The sequence below is a fragment of the Chelon labrosus genome (genome assembly GCF_963514085.1).
Source record: "Chelon labrosus genome assembly, chromosome: 6".
NCBI classification, from domain to species: domain Eukaryota; kingdom Metazoa; phylum Chordata; class Actinopteri; order Mugiliformes; family Mugilidae; genus Chelon; species Chelon labrosus.
Window position 1 is genome coordinate 21,571,824 of NC_140342.1, and position 22,167 is coordinate 21,593,990.

Genomic DNA, 22,167 nt, shown 5'->3' on the forward strand with positions numbered 1-22,167 from the left:
TTAGAATATTTCTTCTTTATCTGACACATTTTAGAGCTACATTTTGGTTTTTTTTTTTTTTATGAAAGCACAATAAAGTGAAGGAGAATACCATCTCTGTAAGGTGAAATTAGATTTTCTATTAAATGATCTGACCGACACAGACAGTATATATATACACAACGCTATCAGCAAATTAGACTTTTTGAAAACAAGTGGAAGCATTTCAGCGACACATATTCTCATAGTGCACCGATCAGCCACAACATTATGACCACTGACAGGAGAAGTAAATAACGTTGACCATCTTTCAATGTTCTGGCATTCATGTAGCACCCACCTAGACCAGACCAGGCACCACCCCATAGCAATGACACTCCTTGATGACAGCAGCCATCCCTAGCAGGATGCAGATCTGTAATATACTGCAGTCTGCTGCAGAGTACTGTCCACTAACTGAGGAGCTACGGTTTCTCTGTCAGCGCTGATTTGGTGATTTGTAGGTCGTGAGTTATCGGTTAAAACTGGGCTGAAATAAAAACATGAAGGATGTCAGAGAAATGTTCACGTAACAGAAACTTAAGCCGGGCTAAATTTGTTTATAAGTCAACACTGTTTGAGAAACTCCCCACATTTTAGTTTGACGCAGGTCCTATCCACACAATGAAACACACTGATCAGCCACAACATTGTGACCACTGACAGGAGAAGTAAATAACATTGACCATCTTGTGACTATTCAATGTTCTGCTGGGAAACTCTTGGACCTGGCATTCATTCATGTGGATGTTACTTAGACATGTAGCACCCACCTAGACCAGACCAGGCACCTCCACCCCATAGCAATGACACTCCTTGATGGCAGCAGCCATCCCCAGCAGGATGCAGCCTGACACAGACACACACACAAAAACGCTTTAGGAACAACTAAAAAAAAACATGAAGAACAGCACAAGGTGTTGACCTGGCCTCCAAATTGACTAGATCCCAAAATGATCAAGTGTCTGTGGGATGATCCACAGAGGCCCCTCCCCTCAAAGGCCCCCCAGTAACAACATTGTGTTGCCAGACACCACAGGACACCCTCAGAAGGCCCATGTCCCATGTCCATTCTCTGATGAGTCACAACTGTTTTGGAAGCACAAGGGAGATCGGCATATCATCAATATGTACCCCTGCAGGAAGGTTCTGGTTCTAGTTGTGCAGAACGTTTGTGTCTGAGTTAACAAACTGCGTTGACAGAGCTACATAGCGTGGGACCAGCTTTCAGGGACGACGTAAAAACAAAAGTTCTAACCAATCAAATTAATTCAGTAAATACAATCAACCAGCTACCTTCATGGTTGCTGCAATTACAGTCTGCATAAAATTAAACTTAACAACAACAAAAAAAACTTGTTCACTTGCCAACATTTGAGGGATTAGCGCGTCTCATTTGACGAAGGCAAAATAACAAACATCAAAACAACAAAAGGGCTCAGGAACAAAATCATTTCATATGGAATCAACATGAAAGACTTGCATCACGCTTTTTGGTAGAATTTAACTTTAACATTTGTGCAAGAAAAAGCAATGAAAAAAAACAAACAAACAACAGATCTTCTTTCTAGATATCTTAGAGTCAAGATCGGATCCAGTCCCAGTTCTGCCCAGTCTCATTGAGTCAAGTAGAGTCTTGACTTTCTCCCATGGGTCTTACTCTAAATGGATCTGAGGTGACCCAGGCATGTACAGAGTAAGCTTGTTTCCGATTATTATATTTTTCTTTTTCCTAAAGCATTTTAAAAGACTTATTTTGCTCCTTGAACATTGTCATTAGTATCATACTGCAGATGCATCTCTCTCAGCTGGGGACTGTTCGAGTGGAACACACTTCAGTCGAGTGTAATTATCCTCTAATCTATTCATATCGCGTCTCTCTCTACTTGGTTTTATTTAATTAATGTATCCCCCTACAGGTTAGGGTCCATTTCAGAAGACCACTACTTCATTGTTCACACCGAGTCAACTGAGAAGCTGGAAAAAAGTCAAAAAGTTTCCAGCAGCACCACCTGAGATCACATAAATGTATTTTGATTTCTATTCAGTGTAGCTCAATTAAAGCCTTTAAGTGTGATAAAGTGTGAAACTAGAGCTAATACTCAGACTTCATTAGGCTCATTAGGTATAAAACGTAGCCAGCTCTTTCACAGACGATTAATAAAAGATCGCATTTCAGGTTGTTGAAGCGTTTACGTGTACGAGAGCTTTTCATTCAGACGAGACGCCGTCGGCTTTTAGCCCGAAAATACACCTTCAACTCCTGAAAATCCCTTTGAGAGATTTCCTCCTGTTCACTCTGCGCATGGCGGCTTCAGGTGTCGGGTTGAAGAGCTGTTCACGTTAACAAATATTGAGCAGAATCTCTCAGACTGTGGATTATAACACAGAAGCTGTCCGACTGAATGGTGTTTCGTTTGAGACTATTTTAGGATGAGTAAGCGCTGACTGCCAGGGGTGCTTACGCTCATGTGAAGTGGACGGCTGGAGATTATGAAGCATGATTACACAGCCGTGACATTCACGCTAATAAAAACAGATTAAAATAAAATTCGCCGCGTATCTGGAGGCCCGCGAGAGGGGAGCGTCTGCCGTTACCTTCATCTGAGATAAGAGTGACTCACTACATGGTGAATTGCAGATGAAACATTTTTTCTTATCCTATATTCTTGTGTCTGACCATCACTTTACCAGCACCAACAGGAACTTTGAATAAAATATCTCGGTTTTGTTTGTTTTCTGTCAAACTTAAGACAAACTGTTCATTTCTCAAATTAGAAGATCCCTTTTTCATGCCCACACACACTCTGGTTCTTCCTTTAACAACCCCAGTTCGCCGCAAATTAATCCATCATGCAACCTGAGATGCAACTACCACCCCCATGTCTTTTTATATTTCATTATGTCGTCTCAGCTGCGGCTCATTTTGAGCAAAATGTGACACCATAAACTACTGTAAGTGAAATCCAGCTTTCTAATTTCAAGCTGTCTGCGTTGCAAGGTGAAACTGTACGCGGGAGTACTCAGAGGTAGAAGAGCTATGAAAGTAAAGGTCACCTGTGGAGTTCTTGATGATGAGCCGTGCTCCAGACTAATGTTTTGATTAGCAGGCACTAGGAGCTATTTCAGTGTCGACTGTTACGCAGCGAAAGTCAAGTTGATAACGACCAGTCGCTGACGGCGTCACTAATGTAAACACAGTAGAAAGTAATGCTTTGCAACAATTACATCTATACTCTTGGCCTGAATACATACGCTGAGAACAGACAGCTCATGCGCTACACACTGTGTGCTGCAGGTATGTATAGCCTGTATAAAATTAGGCTGCAACTCAGCACCACCAATAGCTTTTAATAGTACTCCACAGGGTGTTGTCAGATGGGATAGTGTAGTTAAGTATTTCTCTGAAGTCTTCTCCCTGTACTGCAGTTAAAGGTCTAACACCTTTCAGATCCACCGGTAAATTGTTGATTTGCAGCCTCCTTCTCTCTGTTACCGCGGGACGCTTGGTGAAGTCGTTAACTGACTGCTGTCGAGAGGATTTGCACCGTTCCTGTGCTTCCTGTGGATGCATTTTCAGATGAGTGTGCGTTGCAGTAGTACATTTGTTGTATTTCAAGACTGACTTACATATTCTGCATGTCACGGTAGAATGAGCTTCACCTTTAATGAAGTATTTCCATACACTTGCTGGACGACCCACGGGCTCCACACTTGTCTTCTCGGAGGCGTCCGTGTTGTTAATATCGCGTGATATTAGTGGCTTGTCGACATGATGCTTAAAGCGTCACGGCACAGCAGCAAACTGACTAGTCGACGAGTCTGTACAACCACTAGTAGGTACACGTGTTGTTTGTTTCTTCTGTGAGCCTGAGGACGTTCACGACCAGCACAAGCTCATTCAGCTGCAAATGCAAATAATGTCTGTGTCTTCTTATTTTGGATGTCTTAGCTTGATTAATCAAACACGATACTGCACATTCTGCAGAACGACGGGGGAAATGTCAACTAGGCCACACAGAAGAAGAAACGTATTAATATAACACATGTATTCTGTTATAGCTTAAGGTCAATGTATGGAGCTTTTGGATCTTTTGGGTGCTGTCCTCCATTAACTTCCTTATCCCCTAGTTTGACCCGAAGGCTGTGACGAACCATTTGACGGACAGCTGTGTCAGGCGGTCGATAAACGCCAGTGACCCCAGTTTTAGTGGTGTGTCCCGCACCGTTTGCTACTAGTCGGACCTCTGCCGGCAGCTTTTCGGCTGATTGGGCACGTCGGACTGTGACGGACTGCGTCAGTAGTGAGAGTTGGTGTTCCGCTCAGATAACCAGAACTAAACCAAAGAAGAAGTTCAAAGGGCGCACATCATCTTTATCTAATGTGAGCGTTAAGATGAAATATATTCACACCAACGTGGTCGTCTCAGCATGATTCAGAAGAGGTCAGCTCTATACAACAGTCTGTAGCTCTTCTTAGCTTCCAAGCTTCTCAGCTAACAGGAACTCTTCTGGTTTCACCTTTTGAATGACGAATACAGACTACTGCCACCTGCTGGTACGAAGAGTTACTGGAACATTTGTACCAGCTGGATATTGGCTATTGTCTCAGTGGTGTGTTCAAGTGCAAATCTTTTGGTCTAGACACAGGCGACTTACGACTTCGCTGCTGGCTGTTCTTTGATGCCACTTTGTTGTGTCCAGTCCTTAAATATAGTACCACTGGATAAATCACGTGGATGAGCATGAGCAGGATCAGCTTTAAGATTTACATGACAAACATTTCCTCTGACTGCGTATGTAAACTCGCATCTGTTGCACACGTGGAACGAATCAAACCAAATCAGATGCACATGTAAACTGCCAGAAATCTTAAGGAATCAGTGCCGTGCCGTGAGTTGTCAGTTGCGCGCAGGCTCTTCCAATCCCCGTGACAGAAAGCTTTGGAGGGAGCAGGTTTCAGATGCTGTTTTTTTCTTTTGAAGCACACAGTTGCCTTAAAGCCGAAATCACACTTGCCCTGTTTGCATGGTTGTGCAGTGCCAGGGATATTAAGGCGTTCCTGCCCTAGCTAACATCTTATCAGCTGTCAAAGTCATATCAAACGTTAGCGAGCTAAACTTCTTCTTGCTGGATATGTCGATCACATGAAAGGAACAGATTCACTCTGGCTACCAACAATGCAACAACAAGAGAACATTAAAAGAGTTTTATGCATAAAGCGTCTGGTTCGCCAGTCAAAATGCGTTCGGTCCGTCTTAAAAATTAATCAAAAAAGAATGAAAAGTTCAAATGTTAGTTTGGTAGTTTGCAAACATACGGTTGAAACAGTTAAAGGGTTGCAACGCTCATTTGACAGACTGAGAAAAGACCTTTCAAAACAAAAGATGCAGTACAAGCGGCGAAGAAACAATAAAAATAAAATCAACATGTCAGTTTTATAAAGCTACAAACATCACAAGAAATTAATTTTTCTCAAATTAGTTGACGAGGTAAAATAAAAATCACTCCAATCATTTATATAAAGCATGTAGACTGATTTATAACAGAAACTCTAATTTAGTCTGCACTTGATAATGAATAGAGCTGAACGCTGCAGCCGCTGTTTGACTCATAATATAATAGTTTATTTCATCTGGAATACAGACGTCTGCTGTTGTCTTTACAGTGTGGCGTTAAAGTGCAACTATTCAGTCCAGACAGAGACGACGTGAGGAGACGTAACAGTCTGCCTTTGTTGCTGGTGGTTCTTTGATTGTGGGTTTTAATATGTCTGGGCCGTAAATGTAGAAAAGGATGTGCGCGCACACACACACGCACGAAGTCTGATTTTGCTGGTTTAACTCATGAGGACCAACACGACCTGGATGAGGTCAAGGTATACAAGCATTTCCTTTCTGACTCCTTAATCAGAGCAAGAAACTAAAGGAGGTTTTTAACGGTTTAATTTGTAATTCAAGTGCCTGTTCTTCAAATCATGATGAACTCAGATTTTCTCTGCATCTCAGAAATGTCAAAGGACTCATTCTGGTTTTTTTTTAACAATCAGTTGATTACTGACTTGGTACTTATGATAAATTTGAATTCCTATGTTCTCCCGAGGCCGACTGGGCCTTTCTGTGTGGAGTTTGCATGTTCTCCCTGTGTCTGCGTGGGTTCTCTCCAGGTACTCCGGCTTCCTCCCACCGTCCAAAGACATGCTGGTTAGGTTCACTGGTGATTCTAAATTGGCCGTAGGTGTGAATGTGAGTGTGAATGGTTGTCTGTCTCTCTGTGTTAGCCCTGAGATAGACTGTCCAGGGTGTACCCCGCCTTTCACCCGATGACAGCTGGGATAGGCTCCAGCAGACCCCGCGACCTTTCACAGGAACAAGCGGTTACAGAAGATGAATGAATGAAGGAATGTTCTCCTGAGCTGGATAAGCTCACAGACGGCAAAAGCTTAAAGCTTAAGTCCAGACCTTGGCACATTCATCAGACGCTGGTTAGTTGATTTTAAAGAAATAAATTCAGGTGCTTCATTACATAGAGCCTGATACTCAATAAACATGATTTTATTCATTCATTTATTCGTTTTCTGTCACCGCGGGTCCTCTGGAGGGTCGTGGGAGTGGGGGATACAGAGAAACCCTAAGTAATTTGTTCCCTCAGCTCTGTACTTTTTCAAAGACAGGCTTCAGCATCATAAACCATTTGCAGACCAACTACAAATCCTCAGTCATGAAGTGTTTTTTAAAGCTAAAATTTGCCAGATTTTATTTTCAACATTTCATAGCTGAAAAGAAAAACAAACTACACTGCACAAGTTTCTGGATGTAAACAAAGAAATCCTGAAAAGGTTCAAACGTGACCTACATTCTTACACTACAGAGGATTACTGTAAATAACTCCCACAATCACACAATGAAGGAATGTGTCACACCTGCGAAGACGAGCGCCTCCTTATCCACCTGCACACAAACCGGAGAGAGTGTGCAAGCTGTGAAGGAGCGGCTAGCCGGGAAGCAGAGACCCGGGTCATGCAGGCCCAGGTGGCAGTGCTATAAAGTGACAGCGTGATTTAAGTCCTGTGTCGTCGTAGGGTCTGTTATCTACCGCCGCTAACAGGGCCACGCCGATATGCTCCGACAGCTGGCGACTGCAGCTCAGGAGGTAGAGCTGATAAAGGAGAGAGATTCGGCGCGGGCGACTTTCAGCCGCAGTGCGCATTCACATGAATCGTGTGCTTAAGGTGGCTGTCAAATATGTTTAGATCCAGTTTTTATATATATTATTATTGACATCTGAATGAAAAAGTCTACATGTGCTCTTCAGAAACATATTATATTTTCTCTGAAGTTTATTTGGCAGTTTTCTCAGAAAATGCAACTTTAACTGTATAAATATGGACGTATCACCACTTCCTTGCATTGGCCAAACTGATGCTATTTTCCAGGGGATACAGGCGACGCCATCTTGAGAGTCTGGAGCCAGTACGGTCCGACAGTGGAACCACGATATCGATGACCTGACCACACTTCCTCCAGACTCACTCGCGTTTTTGTTTAATTAATACTGCTCTACCTTCCACCAGTTATGAGGAAATGTTGGCTTATACACTGTACTAGTTTTTATTTTATGGACTTTTACATTTTTATTTTACAGCTCTCCACAACTGGTGGTCGCCACTATGTCACATCCTGTTCCTGTAGCGTCAAATAACTAACTAAAACGAAACTTGTCCAAACAACTGACACTTGAACATGCATCTACATTATATTAACTACCTGAAATGACAGCAACCATCCTTGAAAACAATTTATTTGACGTGTATTTTAGTGTTTTAGTTCGGTCCAAGTCCCATCCACTAACATGGAGGAGGCGGAGCTTATGACCTATACTGCAGCCTGCCACCAGGGGGAGCTCTACTTGCTTTGGCTTCACTTTATAGGAGCTGTTCCACCGTCCATCTTTATACAGTCTATGGTCTTTAACAGCACTCTGTAGTCCTCTTCATAACAACGCCCTTACCTCTTTTTGACCTCTTGACTTAAACCAGCCTGAGTGAGGCGATCATTACCGCAGCTCCTTTTAGATCTCCACATCTAATACTCCTACAGTTTAATTTCCTCACCTCTGTCCAGAAATGACTGATCTTCCCGACACACCGTTTGAATTACTGGGAGATGGTCGCTCGGTCGGCTGGAGAATCAGTCAACACTGATGATGCGCTCCCCTTGATCAAGTAAGCAAGTCGGGAGCTGCGGCTGCGGCGGCAGCAGCGCGTCTCCACGGCTGCTTGCGGCAGCCTGGATAATTAGAGTTGTGTTCGATCACTGTTCCATCTCCGCCGAGCTGATGATTATTCCTGCACCATGCAGCAGGCGCTGACAGCAGAACCAGGCAACATGCACGCAAATAACCGGGAAAAGGAGGCACCTGAGCTGCTGCAGTGTTTTTGAGAGAGTCTTATTAGATATTAATAAATATAGTTTGCATGGATACACAAAGAAGTAACAAGCTGGCAATGTTTTTTGTTCTTTGCCGTGCATGGCTTAGCCACAGAGTTGTGTTACTGTCTTATCTCAACATGAAGACAGCAGTTATTCCCTCCTCTCCCCCTGATTACGCTCAAGTACATCGTGTTGCTGCCGCTTTTCAGGCTAATTTAAAAGCTGTTTCCATGGACACTAATTACCTTTCAATATTTAAGTTTGAGTCAAATGCAAAAAAATAAAAAAATGATGGACAGGCAGACACATGAATATGTAGACAAACCTCTCAGTGCTCACCACAAAGTCATTAGATGTGGCTCGTCGTTACACCTCGACTTTGGTCTGTGTTACCAATCAGTGATGATTGAAGCGCCGCATCCCACCCTGGAGCATTATGTCCTGTAATGAGATTCTTTTCCCCCAGCATCCCTCCCTAATCCCACGCCTCTATCTGTGCTTTGTCGGCCTTCGGAAGCGCTGAGCCAAGCTGAACGCGGACACTCTACATGAAATTCAGTGTTAACCCCGCCATCCCGAATAAGAGCCAGACAATGGAGCTGAAATGGAATGGATGCTACGCCTATTACCGAACATGTTAATCCTCTTAAGAAGTTAAGAGAGGTCTTGATGACATGTGGGAGAGGCAGGGGTATAGAGCTCTGCGGAAAACGAGCAGAGACCAGTCGGAGAAATGAGGTTCACCCAAAACAATAGGAGGCCTGGAGCCTCGTTCCCGTAGTCATTAACCTGCGGTTCTCTTTGGGGAATTGATAGACAAAGAAATAAGCAGGTGGGTCCGTATTTAAATTACAGCATGCAGTTTTAACACAAAAAGAAACTATAATCACAAAAAAACAACACTGATCTGCTGCTCGCTTATTTTGGAAATTCAGAACATGCCAAGACGCTGTCAGAGAACTTGTAAGACCAGCTGCATCTTTGGTGCTTAGAACGACTGCCAGACTCATGCTACTGCATTAACCGGATTTTCCCCAGACCAGTATTTGGCTGATGTCTACAACCCAGGCAGCGCATCCTTCTGAGGCTCCTTGTAACAGCTCATTAAAAAAAAGAAAAAGGGCCTCTAGTGCCGTGTTGAACATCTTTGGAGGCAAAGTTAAGTGACTCACTTTCATAGAGCCCCATGAAAGCAGCGAGCAGACCATCGGCATCTATAAGACTGATGTTACAGCAGCGAGCAGAGCAGTCGATGTCTAAGTAGTGACTGGCAGGTCTGACAGAATTCAGTGGTGCTGTGCCAAAAACAGAAACAAACTGGTAGAGAGAACTGGACTCACCTGTCTTTCCCTGTCTCCTTCTTGAAGACCATGTCACAGTAGTTCATTCTGTCCTCGGTGGTGACGTAGATACGAGCGTGGGGGTAGTTTTCTGACGCCTGTCGCAGCATGTTGTACACGATGCCCTTCCCGTCCTTCCTCATGTTTCGCAGCGGCCCCCACACCACGTAGACGGTGTCGTTGCCCTGGCCGAAGAAGTACTGGGGCTTCTGCAGCAGCAGGGGGACGCTGGTGTGGGAGACGACCCTCAGGGTGGTCCGGTGACCCACGTCGAGCTCAAACCCCCGAGTGGGCGCGTTGTTCATCCGCCAGATGCAGGGTGAGCGGTCGATCTGCGGGCCTGCGCCCTGGCCCAGCATCTGACCGGAGCTGGACACGATGCTGCACAGCTCACAGTTCAGCTTCAGGGGCTGGAGGAGAGAAAGTCGTCTTTAGTTACTGCTGTCTACAAGGAGATTAGAGGTCAGCTACAGACAGCCTCTTGTAAGACCCAAAGAAAGATTTAAAGGTGGAACTGCACCGATCAGGAATAACATTATGACCACCTTCCTAACATTGTGTAGGTCTCCCTTGTTCCTCCAAAACAGTTGTGACTCAGAGAAATGACATGGGCCTTCCGAGGGTGTCCTGTGGTGTCTGGTAACAGGATGTTGTTAGTGGGGGGCCTTTGGGTCTTATGGGTTGAGGGGAGGGGCCTCTGTGGATCATCCCACAGATACTTGATCAGTTTCTAGTGAATCTGGAGGCCAGGTCAACACCTTGTGCTGTTCTTCATGTTTTTTTTGTTGTTGTTCCTAAAGCATTTTCTGTGTGTGTCTGTGTCAGGCTGCATCCTGCTGGGGATGGCTGCTGCCATCAAGGAGTGTCATTGCTATGGGGTGGGGGTGCCTGGTCTGGTCTAGGTGGGTGCTACATGTCTAAGTAACATCCACATGAATGAATGCCAGGTCCTAAAGTTTCCTAGCAGAACACTGAATTGTCACAAGATGGTCAATGTTATTTACTTCTCCTGTCGGTGTTCATAATGTTGTGGCTGATTGGTGTATGTACCATTGGTAATTGGTATTAACCATTGGCTGTGGTCTTTGTGGTGTGTTCAAGTACAACATTTTGGTTCAGACACAGAAGACATCAGGCAACATCACAGTCAGTTTCCGCTGCCGGTGTCTGGGCCTACACTAATTAAATATGGACGACCTGTCTGTTGTTGTCTCTTCAGTTTGTTCTAAATCTACCAAGTCAATAAAATCTCGAGTGTCAACTCAAGTCTTTCAGTGGTTAGGTTTCCAGTAAGTTCCTCCTCAAGTCCACATTTCTGTGTGTATCCAGTCCACGTCTACGGTTTACTGTTCTAGTTAAAGGAACAATAAGCAATCTATAACTCTGATCAATTCCTATCAGTGCCGCTTCAGCAGGACCGTGGCACAGTTCATACGGCACAGCCATGGGAAATCCAGATAATTAGAACAGAGGCCAGGGAAGGGAAATATATCACAGTGCAAAATACTGCAGTGCTTCACCACCAGCTTCTGTAGCTTGAGAATAAGGCTTTTTATCCTTCTCGTACAACCTCCGTCACTGAGGAGCTAAAACGGCAAGAGGGTTCACAGGAAACAAAATGATATATCATAGACTATACACTTTTATTTTAGATAGTATCAATCAACAAGCCACTGATTGAGCTATTGGTCATCGACTCTTTCAAGTCCCGCAGGATTCGGTTCATAATTTGTGTTTAGAGACAAAAGGAAATCACATTAAGTCCTTTTCTGCTGAAATGACCAGTTTATAGTTCGTCTGTTATTTTTACTTCATCTGATTAAATAAAAATTACATCATTTTTTAATACTGAATTAAGTGGTTTTCTTCTACAATTTACAGCATCTCGTATTGTTTTTTTTTTAATTTTACGATGTTATACTTTATGTTATACTTTATATGTGTTCAATAATATTACCAAAGTGATGTTTTGGCAAGGGGTCTGTGTGGTTAGAACATTAAATAAAAAGCATTTGGTAATTATTTATTTATATTAAAAAAAAAAAAAGTTTTACGGCCTTCTATAATTTTCTTTATTTCTTAAGATTGATGTCACACTGCCCAGAAGTAACATAGATTAAGTTAATTAAATACGGGACCTCAGAGGTTACAACTGGGACGATGCAGAGCAGAGCAGAGCAGCAAGGAAGTTGCTTCATTTATCTTATTTTTTCTATATCTTATTATGCTTTACTGGTGGAGGGGAGGGGGGGTTTGTAATGAATCTTCAACAAGAGCACTTAGCCTCGGAACAAAAATAAAAATAAAAAAGAGTCCCTCTCTGAATCTGAAAAGGAAGATTTTCCTAATTGAAGCTAATATGCTTGGTTTGTTTTGATGAGATTAAACTTACTTAAGTGAATGAATGCAAGACAAAGTTAGAAAAGAAGAAGCGGCGTGTCATGACTAAGCCCTGGCTCATCATTTGTTAAACGGAGAATAACTGTAAAGTCGCTGGTTTGAATACAGATCGTATTTTTGCTGCATTCACTCGGCGGCCTTCAAACTCCTTCTTGCGTGTTTTGCGTTCAATCAACAAACAACAGAATCCCACAAGACAATCCGGTTAATTCTATTAAAACTATTTGGCTTATCAGCACTCACGACTCACTGTTGTGCTTACACAAGATCAGCCGCTTAAGAAAAGATAACAATATAAAAACACTAGTGTTGATTTTCTTTCTAATGGACAATAACTCATTCGTAAATTACTCGAGCTGAGCCTCCTGTTATTGCTTCTCCTCTCATGTATGGATTCGATTAGGGGGTTAAGGAATGATCTCCGGACCTGGGCTGGTAGCTTTGCATTAACGGGGTGGTTGAGACACACATCAGCGCAGCCTTGAGCTGTCAGCACCTCGTCCATCATCGCCAGCTCCCCTCGGCCCAGCTCATAACTCCATCACGCCTTTCAGCACACACAGATTGGCCGGGCTCTGCGGGGAACGCTGCCTGGCAAGCTGCGTGTGAGACGCATGGGCTTGTGGCTGGAAAACAGTCGCATATGAACCCCTGAGCACAGGATATAATTCACCGCTGCTGCAGAAGGGCTGTTTAGAACAGGTTTTACTCAAACTGAAGTGATTAACAGCATTTTCTGAATTAAAAGCAGCTAATTTAAACATAAAAAGAGTTTACACTGACACAAATATAAAGAGCAGTGAACAATAATGCCTCTAATATAATTTATAATATTAAACTTCATATAGTTGCTGAAAACCTTACAGGTACCCTTTTACTCAGCATGCACTAGACTCTAGCTCCCGACAAATCAATGAATCACATGTCCTGTAAATCAATAAAATGTTATGTGGCCTCCTCCTCTGAGCAGCTTTGATTCATGTTACAGTTTCATGTTCACGACGGTGCCATTTCGTCGTAATCGCAAACAGAGCGCACTTTTATAATCCCAATAATTCTGGCTCTCTGGTAAGTACAAAATCTACTCAGCAAAGCCTCGGATTTTAATGCATGAGTGTGTTCAAAAATAAAGTGGGTTATTTATTTAAAAAAAAATAAAGGCTTAATGCCGGAGACATGGCCATCATTAAATCACAGCACTGGTGGGGTGTGAACCTAACCTGAAATGCTCTAAACACGATTAATTAATAAGAAATAATTATTTTATTAATGTGCCAAGTATCTCAGGGTGGGATGTCTCTCTGGGACTTAGTCCTCCTACTTAAACATTCATTGATTAGCTTTAGCTGTGCATGGGAAGAAAGTGTTTAAACACAAACACTACTGTTGGTTGGAAAAATACACCTCTTATGTGAATAACAGCAATAATAAAAAGTTACTTCAACCTAATTTCATTTCATTTTTTGTTTTTATTTTAATGCCTGAAAAACCTAGTCCTAATAAGCGAATGTTAGCATGCTAACAAGCTAAATTAAAATGCTAACGCTAATTGTTGCAGCCTCCAAATGGAACACGTGAGTTTGTGGTTACGACATGAGAAGTCGTGGTCACAAAATGCTTCATGTTCAAGTGTTTACAACAGCATTAAGTTGTGAGAAAGCGGCTGCTAGGCAACTCTAGCTAACAGTTTAGTGAGCTAACAACAAGCTATCTACCTGTACAAAATGCAAAGGCATAAAGAAAGGATGCCTTTCACAAAGAAAAGCCTATACAACTAAATATTCACCTGTCATCCAAATTTACCATTACTACCGTGCTGGAAAATTACACTTATCGGGTTCTAAATGCACAAGGGGCACGCTAAATGCAGCCTCATCTGAAGGGAGCATTGTCAGTGCGAGGATGTTGTCATGTTGACGTTAGCCACGAAAACTAGCTGGCAAATACTATCTGTGTCCATGTGAAAATACAATAACTCTACATACACGCAGGTCGCAGTTATCTGTGCGGAAACCAGAAGTGCTACTATTAACTGGAGCGCTAGGAAGCTATTAGGAGCTACAAACGTTGTACAGAGCTCAGCTGGCCTCTCCTGAAAGACGCTGAACAGTAGGTCTACAGTTTATTCACTCTAGATGATCATGTTGGTGTGAAAATATTTGTGTATTTGAATGTGACTGGTTGGCTGTAGCTCAGTAGGTGTCCACGAAGCAGAGGGTTAGCGGTTCTATCTTTGGTACATGGATCACGTGTTGAAACCCTGAGTTGCTCCCAGTGAAAAAACTTTCCACTTTTATTGGAGAGCCTTTCCTGGTCTTGATTGAGATTTTAATTAAGTTTTTAACTATTTTATTGTTTTTATTTTTACTGTTCTGTCTTATTGGCCTGCTTTTAAAACTGCAGATTTCTATGTTTTTGTGAAGCACTTTGTAGATTCGTCCTTGGCGTCCTTGATCAAGACACTGAACCTTGAGCTGCTCCAAGTGTCTGTTAATGTGTGTTGCGCTCATGTGAAAGAATGGGCAGATGTGTCATTGTGACTGTAAATGAAAGACTGTTGAAAAGGACTTTGAACTTTGTACTTTTGTTCACTTACATTACATTAATGCTGGTTTGCAAAACTTAAAGCCAATCAGAGTGAACTCTCTGACTGACTAATTCTTTCACCGATTCAACATGCTGAACTGTCTGAAAAGCCACAGACAGGAGTCCAACTAGTGCCAAAGACACAGGAAACACCTGAAAAACTAGGCCCACAGACGCTCAACAACCCCCCAACAGTCAGCCGTCAGCTTGGTGTGTCACAGCCTTAAGTCTATACTAACTGACAACAAGATTTAAGCGTCACTGGTTAGAAACAAGGAGCCGTGAAAGGAATTTAAAATAATGGATATTTTATCCACTGCCGCAAAACAACCAAAACTATTAATATTATTAACATTATCCACAAAAGGATCCAAAAATAGGAATCTATCCTATCAACGCTGGCCATTGTGTATTTTTCCAAGGACCTTAATTTAAAATGTTCAGGTGAAAATGAAAATATTGAGTTTGTCTCTCAGGCTGTGATAGACCGGAGGCATGAATGTAAAGTGCCACAAGACAAATGTTTTCTATTTCTCCCGAAAAGCAGAGCGGGGATCATTTATCACACCTGGAGACAGACTCAATCAAATGAGGAAAATAAGGCAGGCCATTCCCATGCGCCCGGGTTATGCATTAAACATGCTTGCGAGAGGTTTCTAACACCTCAAATGACACCTCGCCGTGGATCATGCAAGATTGCCTTACACTCCGTTAGAAATATTACAGATTTTTTTAAGGTGTTGCCGCGGGCGTAACAGAGGCTGACAGCATGCACAGCAGGCTTGCACTCCGGACGTTATCGCTTACGACAACCGGCACAGGAGCGTCACCTTGACCAGACTTCCACAGTTCTGTCCGCACTTTGTCAGAAATTTCAGGAGGAACACTTTTGACACTCGTGTTCTGGCCAATCACTGCTCTTTCTGATTTGGAGAACTCACTGGTGAGGGAAGTCGAGCCAAAAAAGAGGCCTAATTCTGCAGAAGCTGCCAGTCCTTTCCAATAATTTGCATATATCTCCGCGGGGAGAGGGCAGTGATTTAAGCAGGCTTGTCTGGAGGCAGAAGGAGGTGCAGACGTAGAGATTGGTGTAAGGCGTGATTGCCTCTGGGCCCGTGTTGTGTGGATGAAACTCTCCGGAGGCGGAAGATGACGCTCCGCATTAATCTACCAATATCAGCTTGCTGAATATAAGGCATCCGCTTCTCATGAAGGCTCAGTATCGGTTGCATATCCAAATCTAGACTCAAAACTGAAAGCGCACACTTTGAATCCTCGTTGCCTGTCAGCTGCAAACGTTGCACGCAGGAATGATGATTTCCTTGTGTGACTAACCAATATCCACCAGTATGTTTCAGTGGGTTGTCTCACCAAACAACAAACACGCAGCTTGTTTTTTTTTTACATTTTGATGTGCAGGGAATTAAAAGGCTTTGATATTTCAATTTCCATAAATTGTGCTGGGAATATAACAGCACAGAGCTGTTTGAAGGCAGAAGAATAGGATCACCGACATGGCTTTTTGGAATTACAAAGAAATAATGCACACAGGAGACCTCAAACTGGCATTTTCTGATCCATCACAGAAAACCTGATAAAATGAGAGAAAAATCAGAAAATCCTTGAGGAGGTGTTGTGTTTGCATGAGCACATCTGAATACACCTTCATGGTGGAGGTGAAGTTGTGTGTTGACAGGTTAATGTTAATAGATGGTTATGGCACCATAAAAGAAGTTGTGACTGACGGACGCACTAGGACAAATGTGAAAAGGTTCAGTGTAGAGCATGGGAAGTTAATGATTTCATCAAAGACCATAGTGGGGGGGAAAAAAAGGCTTTACAGAGGAAGCTATTTGAAAAGAAAACCTTCACAAAACGAAGCTAATGTTGGACGCATTAGAGCCACGGCTTCCAGAATCACAATTGGTGAATAACCGTGAACATTTATAATCAGCTTTTAGTCACTTTGCCTTGATCCCCTGGAATGTGACTATTTTCTACCTTTTCACCTTTAACTTTCACATATTATTTGGTTTATGAATGTATTTTTGTATTGCTTAGCCATGATGTTGGATTTAACCATATAGTTCTTAAACTAATCCTTTGTAACAAGAGACATGTTTACCTTAAAGGTTTTAAGGTCAAAGTCAATCCTTTAGTGCAGCTAAATGTCATATTACTTTGTTGACATTGGTACAGCAGGCATACTGTTGTTACCACATCCAGCAGCTGATGGATGCACCATGAAAACAAAACTATATTCCAGAAGATCGATGTTCAAATATTGATTAGAACAACTTCAATGCTACCAAGAGTAATGCCTTGTCCAAATATAAAGTGATTTGCTCGTTGACTGTGGTTTTGTTAGCAGGGAGCTGGCGCCTAGTGGACGTCCAGGCTCTGGTTGTCTAGATAAACCTCTTTCTAGTGTATAAACGGAGCTATAGAGAAAATGCTCCATCTGCGTTCACCTGACCCTCCTGGCCTGCTATCAGCATGGTGAATTAGGTGGTAGGAACCAGTCGTGGATGGTGTTGCATTGCAGTTGACAGACATGACACAAGCACCGTCATTTTCATTGGTCGCCACACCTCAAATTTGAGATTAGTTCCATTTGTGGTAGATGGTCAAAGTGTTTTTTTTCCACTGCAATCGAATTTCATTAACATTAATGTCATGAGACTACATAGCGGCTCTCGGAGTGTATGTGTTTGTCCCTCACCTCCTGTTTGGGGATGCTGACATAACCCAGGTGAGGCTTGAAGGCCTTGTACGGATGCTTGGAGAATATCCAGCGGCTGCTGAACGTCTCCCCAAACACAGGCTGCAGGAGGAAGTAGGGCTTCTCCGAGTAGTTCACCACCACCACAAACAGAGACACTACCACGATCAGGCTGGTGGCGATCAGCGACTTCCTCTGTGGAGAGAGAGAGAGAGAGAGAGAGCATTCACTACAAGTCTGACTAATGCACACAAATCATATATTGAAACTACTGTATGTTGAAGGAAATTTATACTACAAATACAACAATGTCATATTTGTCCTTGTTGACTTTGGTCAACAAGACACACATTATTTTCACTCTGAAATACATGTGCCATGTGTCTGACTTTGTCAGATCTTTTAATGAGCTGGGCTACTGAGACCAAGCAATTTACCTTGTGGATTAATAAAGTCTGTCTTGGTCTAAGAAGTCTAAATCTAAGTCTAAATCTAATCCAGACACACAGATCATGTTACAAGGCCTCGCCGTCCAGCTTTATGCTGCAAAATTGAGGCACTTTGTAAAAGGTTTTCCCAATGATTGCATGCAAATATCATCATTTAATTTTAGCCTGGCGTTGCCATTTGGATTTCATTCTGTGCCTCTAGATACCCTACAATCCTAAAACCAATCTGAGCTACAAACTATGTGATGTATGCTTCTCGACAAATGCTTTAATCGCTGTTAACTGTTCGTCCTTTTGAAGTTATTTCAACAGATGCTACGGCAGAATCCAAACATCCTGCCTCTTTGATGGCGGCCAAAAAAAAAAACGGGCCAACGGCGCTCAACACTCAACTACGTTCCTGTTACTCCTTCAACACTGAATAAAGTCTGTGCATATGATCTGACTGACGAGGCAGATCTTCACTGGAGCTAATCAATTCCAAAAGGAGCGACTCCAGACCACAATTGCCCCACTAATATTTTGTTTTTGTCTTCGGGCTGGCTTCCGGGCCTGTTTTAATTAGATCTTTGTTACATGTGATGTTTCATTTTGAGAACCTAAAAAGTCATGAGGGGGAAAAGTGGCGGAATCACGAGCTTGAGGCGAGAAAAATTATATTCGAGAGTTATTTTATTATATTCAGTCTTATCAGCTATTTGAAAAGATTTCTTTCACAGCCTTAACTTGCACATATCTTAATCTCTGTCCTTCTGAGTAAACTCCTGCAGGATTCATAAAAGTGCATCTTACTAAAGTCTGATGACTCACAGTAACCTCTTCCTTTCATTTCAGATACTGTAAGTATTAACCGATCTCTCTGAAGCCCTCCTTCTCCTTGGATAGTCTGTTGGCAGAGGTTAACACTTCATCTCTGCTCACGCACAAGTTGGCTCTCCAATTTTACATCAATTTATTTTGAAGTGGCATAGCTTTATGGACAGATGTCGGTCGGGCTGATAGTTTGGTCCAGACCATAGACTGTATAAATATGTACAACATGTCGCCACTTGAACATGCATCAGCATTATAATAACCACCTAAAATGATAGAAACCATCCCTGAAAAAAAATTGTGACGTGACCCATCCACTAACATGGAGGGGGTGGAGCTAATGACCTATACTGCAGCCAGCCACCAGGGGGACCTGTGTCGACAAGCTTAAAGTTTCTAATTCAACATAAAATGTCTCAACACAATGAAAACAAAATACAGTAGATCACTCATCCTTTATTTTATATATAAAGGTACAATAAATATTTGACGTGTATTTTAGTGTTTTAGTTTGGCCCAAGTCCCATCCACTAACATGGAGGAGGTGGAGCTTATGACCTATACTGCAGCCAGCCACCAGGGGGACCTCTACCTGCTTTGGCTTCACTTTTGAGGAGCTGTTCTGCCTCCATCTTTATATACAGTCTATGGTCCAGGCTGAATCATTGCCATACAATTCTGTACAAACATTGATGGTTCTCAGAGGATTAATCCGGCTGACCTTGACGGTGTCTCGACAAGCTTAAAGTTTCTGGTTCAACATAAAACGTCATCAACATCAATTTGATGAATTGCCATAAAATTCTGTGACGTTCATGGTTCCCAGAGGATGAATCCTGCAGGTGTAGACAGTAACTTGACAAGTTTCTGGTCTGAGTAAAATATCTTGACAACTAAATAATAAATTGTGGTGACATTTAATAGAGACATTCATGGTCCCCAGAGGACGAACCCTAGTGACTTTGGCTATCCAGTGAAATTTACTGGCACCAGTATATTTCAGACAAAAAATAAATAAATAAAAAAAGGCAACAGCTGGGGCAGCATTGTTTCATGCACTGCAAAACTGAAAAATTATCATCTGGAGGTAAGAGGTATTAGGGCCGGGCAGAAACAGTTGAGAGTGATGAATAATGGATACGAGATGGAGGACGAGGAAAGGTCTCACAGAGTAGGAGTGATTGGCAGGGCAGAGCTGGAGATCAATGCACAGACGAGAGAAAGAATCAGACCGGAGCGAAAAAAAAATCTTTACAGCTACAACATCTCAGAGCCTGAGGTGATGATAGATTTCGGCAGAGCCAGAGATGTTTTATTTTCTTCTCCCCCTTTTTTTTTTTATCCAGGAAACTTCAATAACGTGCTGCTAATCTAACAGACAACACCGGTGGGACACTCTGAATTTTTAGGAAGGCGGTGTTTCGCAGATTCTTTGAACTTATCTGATGGTGAGGCGATTGGATGTGGCGTGTGGTAATGGTGAAGCCCCCGCTGCCAAAGTGCCTGCACCACCATGAGCTCTGATCTCCAACATCAAACGTCCCAAGGGAGGAGCCCGAGGCTTTTCTTCTCGCGGACGAGATCAAACATGTGGCGTGAGGTGGGGTGGGGGGGTGGGAAAGATGGTGACCATTTGCAGCGCTGACAAGCCTATCGCATCTTACCAGTTGCATGTATGTTACATCATGCATCATTTCACAGCATTACTGCCCATCTTTGATCACAAACAGAGGGGTCCTGGCTTTGATCTAATACGAAACTATACACAGAGGACCAATGGGAAGCTCTCCTTTTCCACTCTATACTTAAAGTATTTTACAAAATAATAGATATCAGTTTCCTGGAAGGACAGTCTGTCCGTCTGCTCTATGTCAGCCAAAAACACATTTTTTCTGAAAATGTGCCGTAATAGCCAGTCATCATGAGTCCATTATGGAGCATGAAACCAATCCCTTACAAAGCAGGAGAGTTCTTCAGGAGGAGAAAAAAGAAACAACACTCCAGCCCCGTCTGCAGAGCCGCAACATCCATCTGCTCTCATGAGGACAGAAAATTTCCTTGTCCCCTTCAACCTCAATCCGGCCACAAATCACAGGGGAAATGATGTGTCAAAGTCTGCAGGCGACTGGAGGACTCGGCGTGGGCGTCACGGGGCGCTGAACCGCCACTAGCTTGAGCGCGAGACTCCCCTCCTCATTCGCTCATCCATCAGGGCGATCACTAGTCGGCCCGTTGAGGCGTGTGACACAGAAGTTGAAAGGCGCCGTGTCGAGGAAGGAGTACAGTCTGAGAGCGGGACCATTAACAAAAGCAGAGAGGCGGCGGAGCGGCTATAAAGTTTCAACATTAGAGCTTTGGTCAATGCTAAAACATTTTGCTTGAAGAATATGACGACCTTGTTTGGCACCATCGGATCAAACAATGATGGCCATTAACTGCAGTGCCACTTATGGCTGTAGCTCGGGGACGTTTCATTTACCGCACGCACCGGCTGAAAGCTTTGAGCGGAGTATTTTTAAAGGTGCTAAAACCTACTCAGAGTTCTGTATTGATCTCAGTTTGCAGACAGACTGTGTGGGATCAGTGGGACACAAGAGAGCCATCATTTTCCTCCAGCCTCTCCTGCAGACTGTGTGACCAGATTACATATGAGAAACTAGAAGAAACGTATTGTGAGCCAACTTGTCCATTTGTGGCACTGACCTATACGTGTGGATATTCGGGTAGAAATTGAGCCATAGAAAGTTGTATGTTGTAATGAATAATACATATACTTAAGTATAATACATATACAAGGGACGTCTAGTTGAGTATTTCCACTTTAAAGTATTTTATGCTAATCTCAAACATGAAATTGTACTTTTCACTGCACTGCATTTATTCGACAGCTTTAGTTTTGTAGCTTATAGATGCAAAATAACCGTATTAGCTCCATCTCTACTAACTACAGCTACAGCAGAAATGGCGTTCACCTAATTTGAACTGATTTGAACTGTTAACCTGGCTTTATAAATCAGTTCATTATGTAGGCTGGATACCTTTAACATGACCTCTATCCTACGTTATTAGCTGTTGTCTTATTTATAGGGATATAGTGGCTCCATTACCTTTAGCTTGGGCTAACAGTTATCCATAGTCCACGCAAGAGGTTGTGTTTTTATGTCTGATTTTAGTTCTGCAAACATTTCATACAACTTTTTCCCCCAAAACTTTCACCTTCCACTGTTTTGTGTCAATATAAGACATCAAAGAGTCTACGACTGTGTTGGCAACTTTGACTAATATTGGCTTTGTGATGCTGGATAGTCAGGGCTGATGCCAGGACTTTAGAAAAAGAGCCCAAGATCTTTTATCCCATTTCAAAAATAAATCTCTCTCTCTCATATATATATATATATATATATATA

At 42.7% G+C, this 22,167-nt stretch overlaps 1 protein-coding gene across 1 annotated transcript in view; it reads right to left on the reverse strand.

Annotated features, from left to right (window-relative positions):
• st6galnac3 (ST6 (alpha-N-acetyl-neuraminyl-2,3-beta-galactosyl-1,3)-N-acetylgalactosaminide alpha-2,6-sialyltransferase 3) overlaps positions 1–22,167 on the reverse strand; it is a gene marked incomplete at its 3' end in the record, with an annotated part of 84,458 nt that overhangs the window by 33,497 nt on the left and 28,794 nt on the right. Inside the window, exons 2-3 of the mRNA XM_084547327.1 lie at positions 17,499–17,693; positions 9,791–10,200 (exon numbers count right to left, since the gene is read on the reverse strand). Of these exons, the coding sequence (XP_084403453.1) occupies positions 9,791–10,200; positions 17,499–17,693 (605 nt within the window). The remainder of the gene's footprint in view (positions 1–9,790; positions 10,201–17,498; positions 17,694–22,167) is intronic.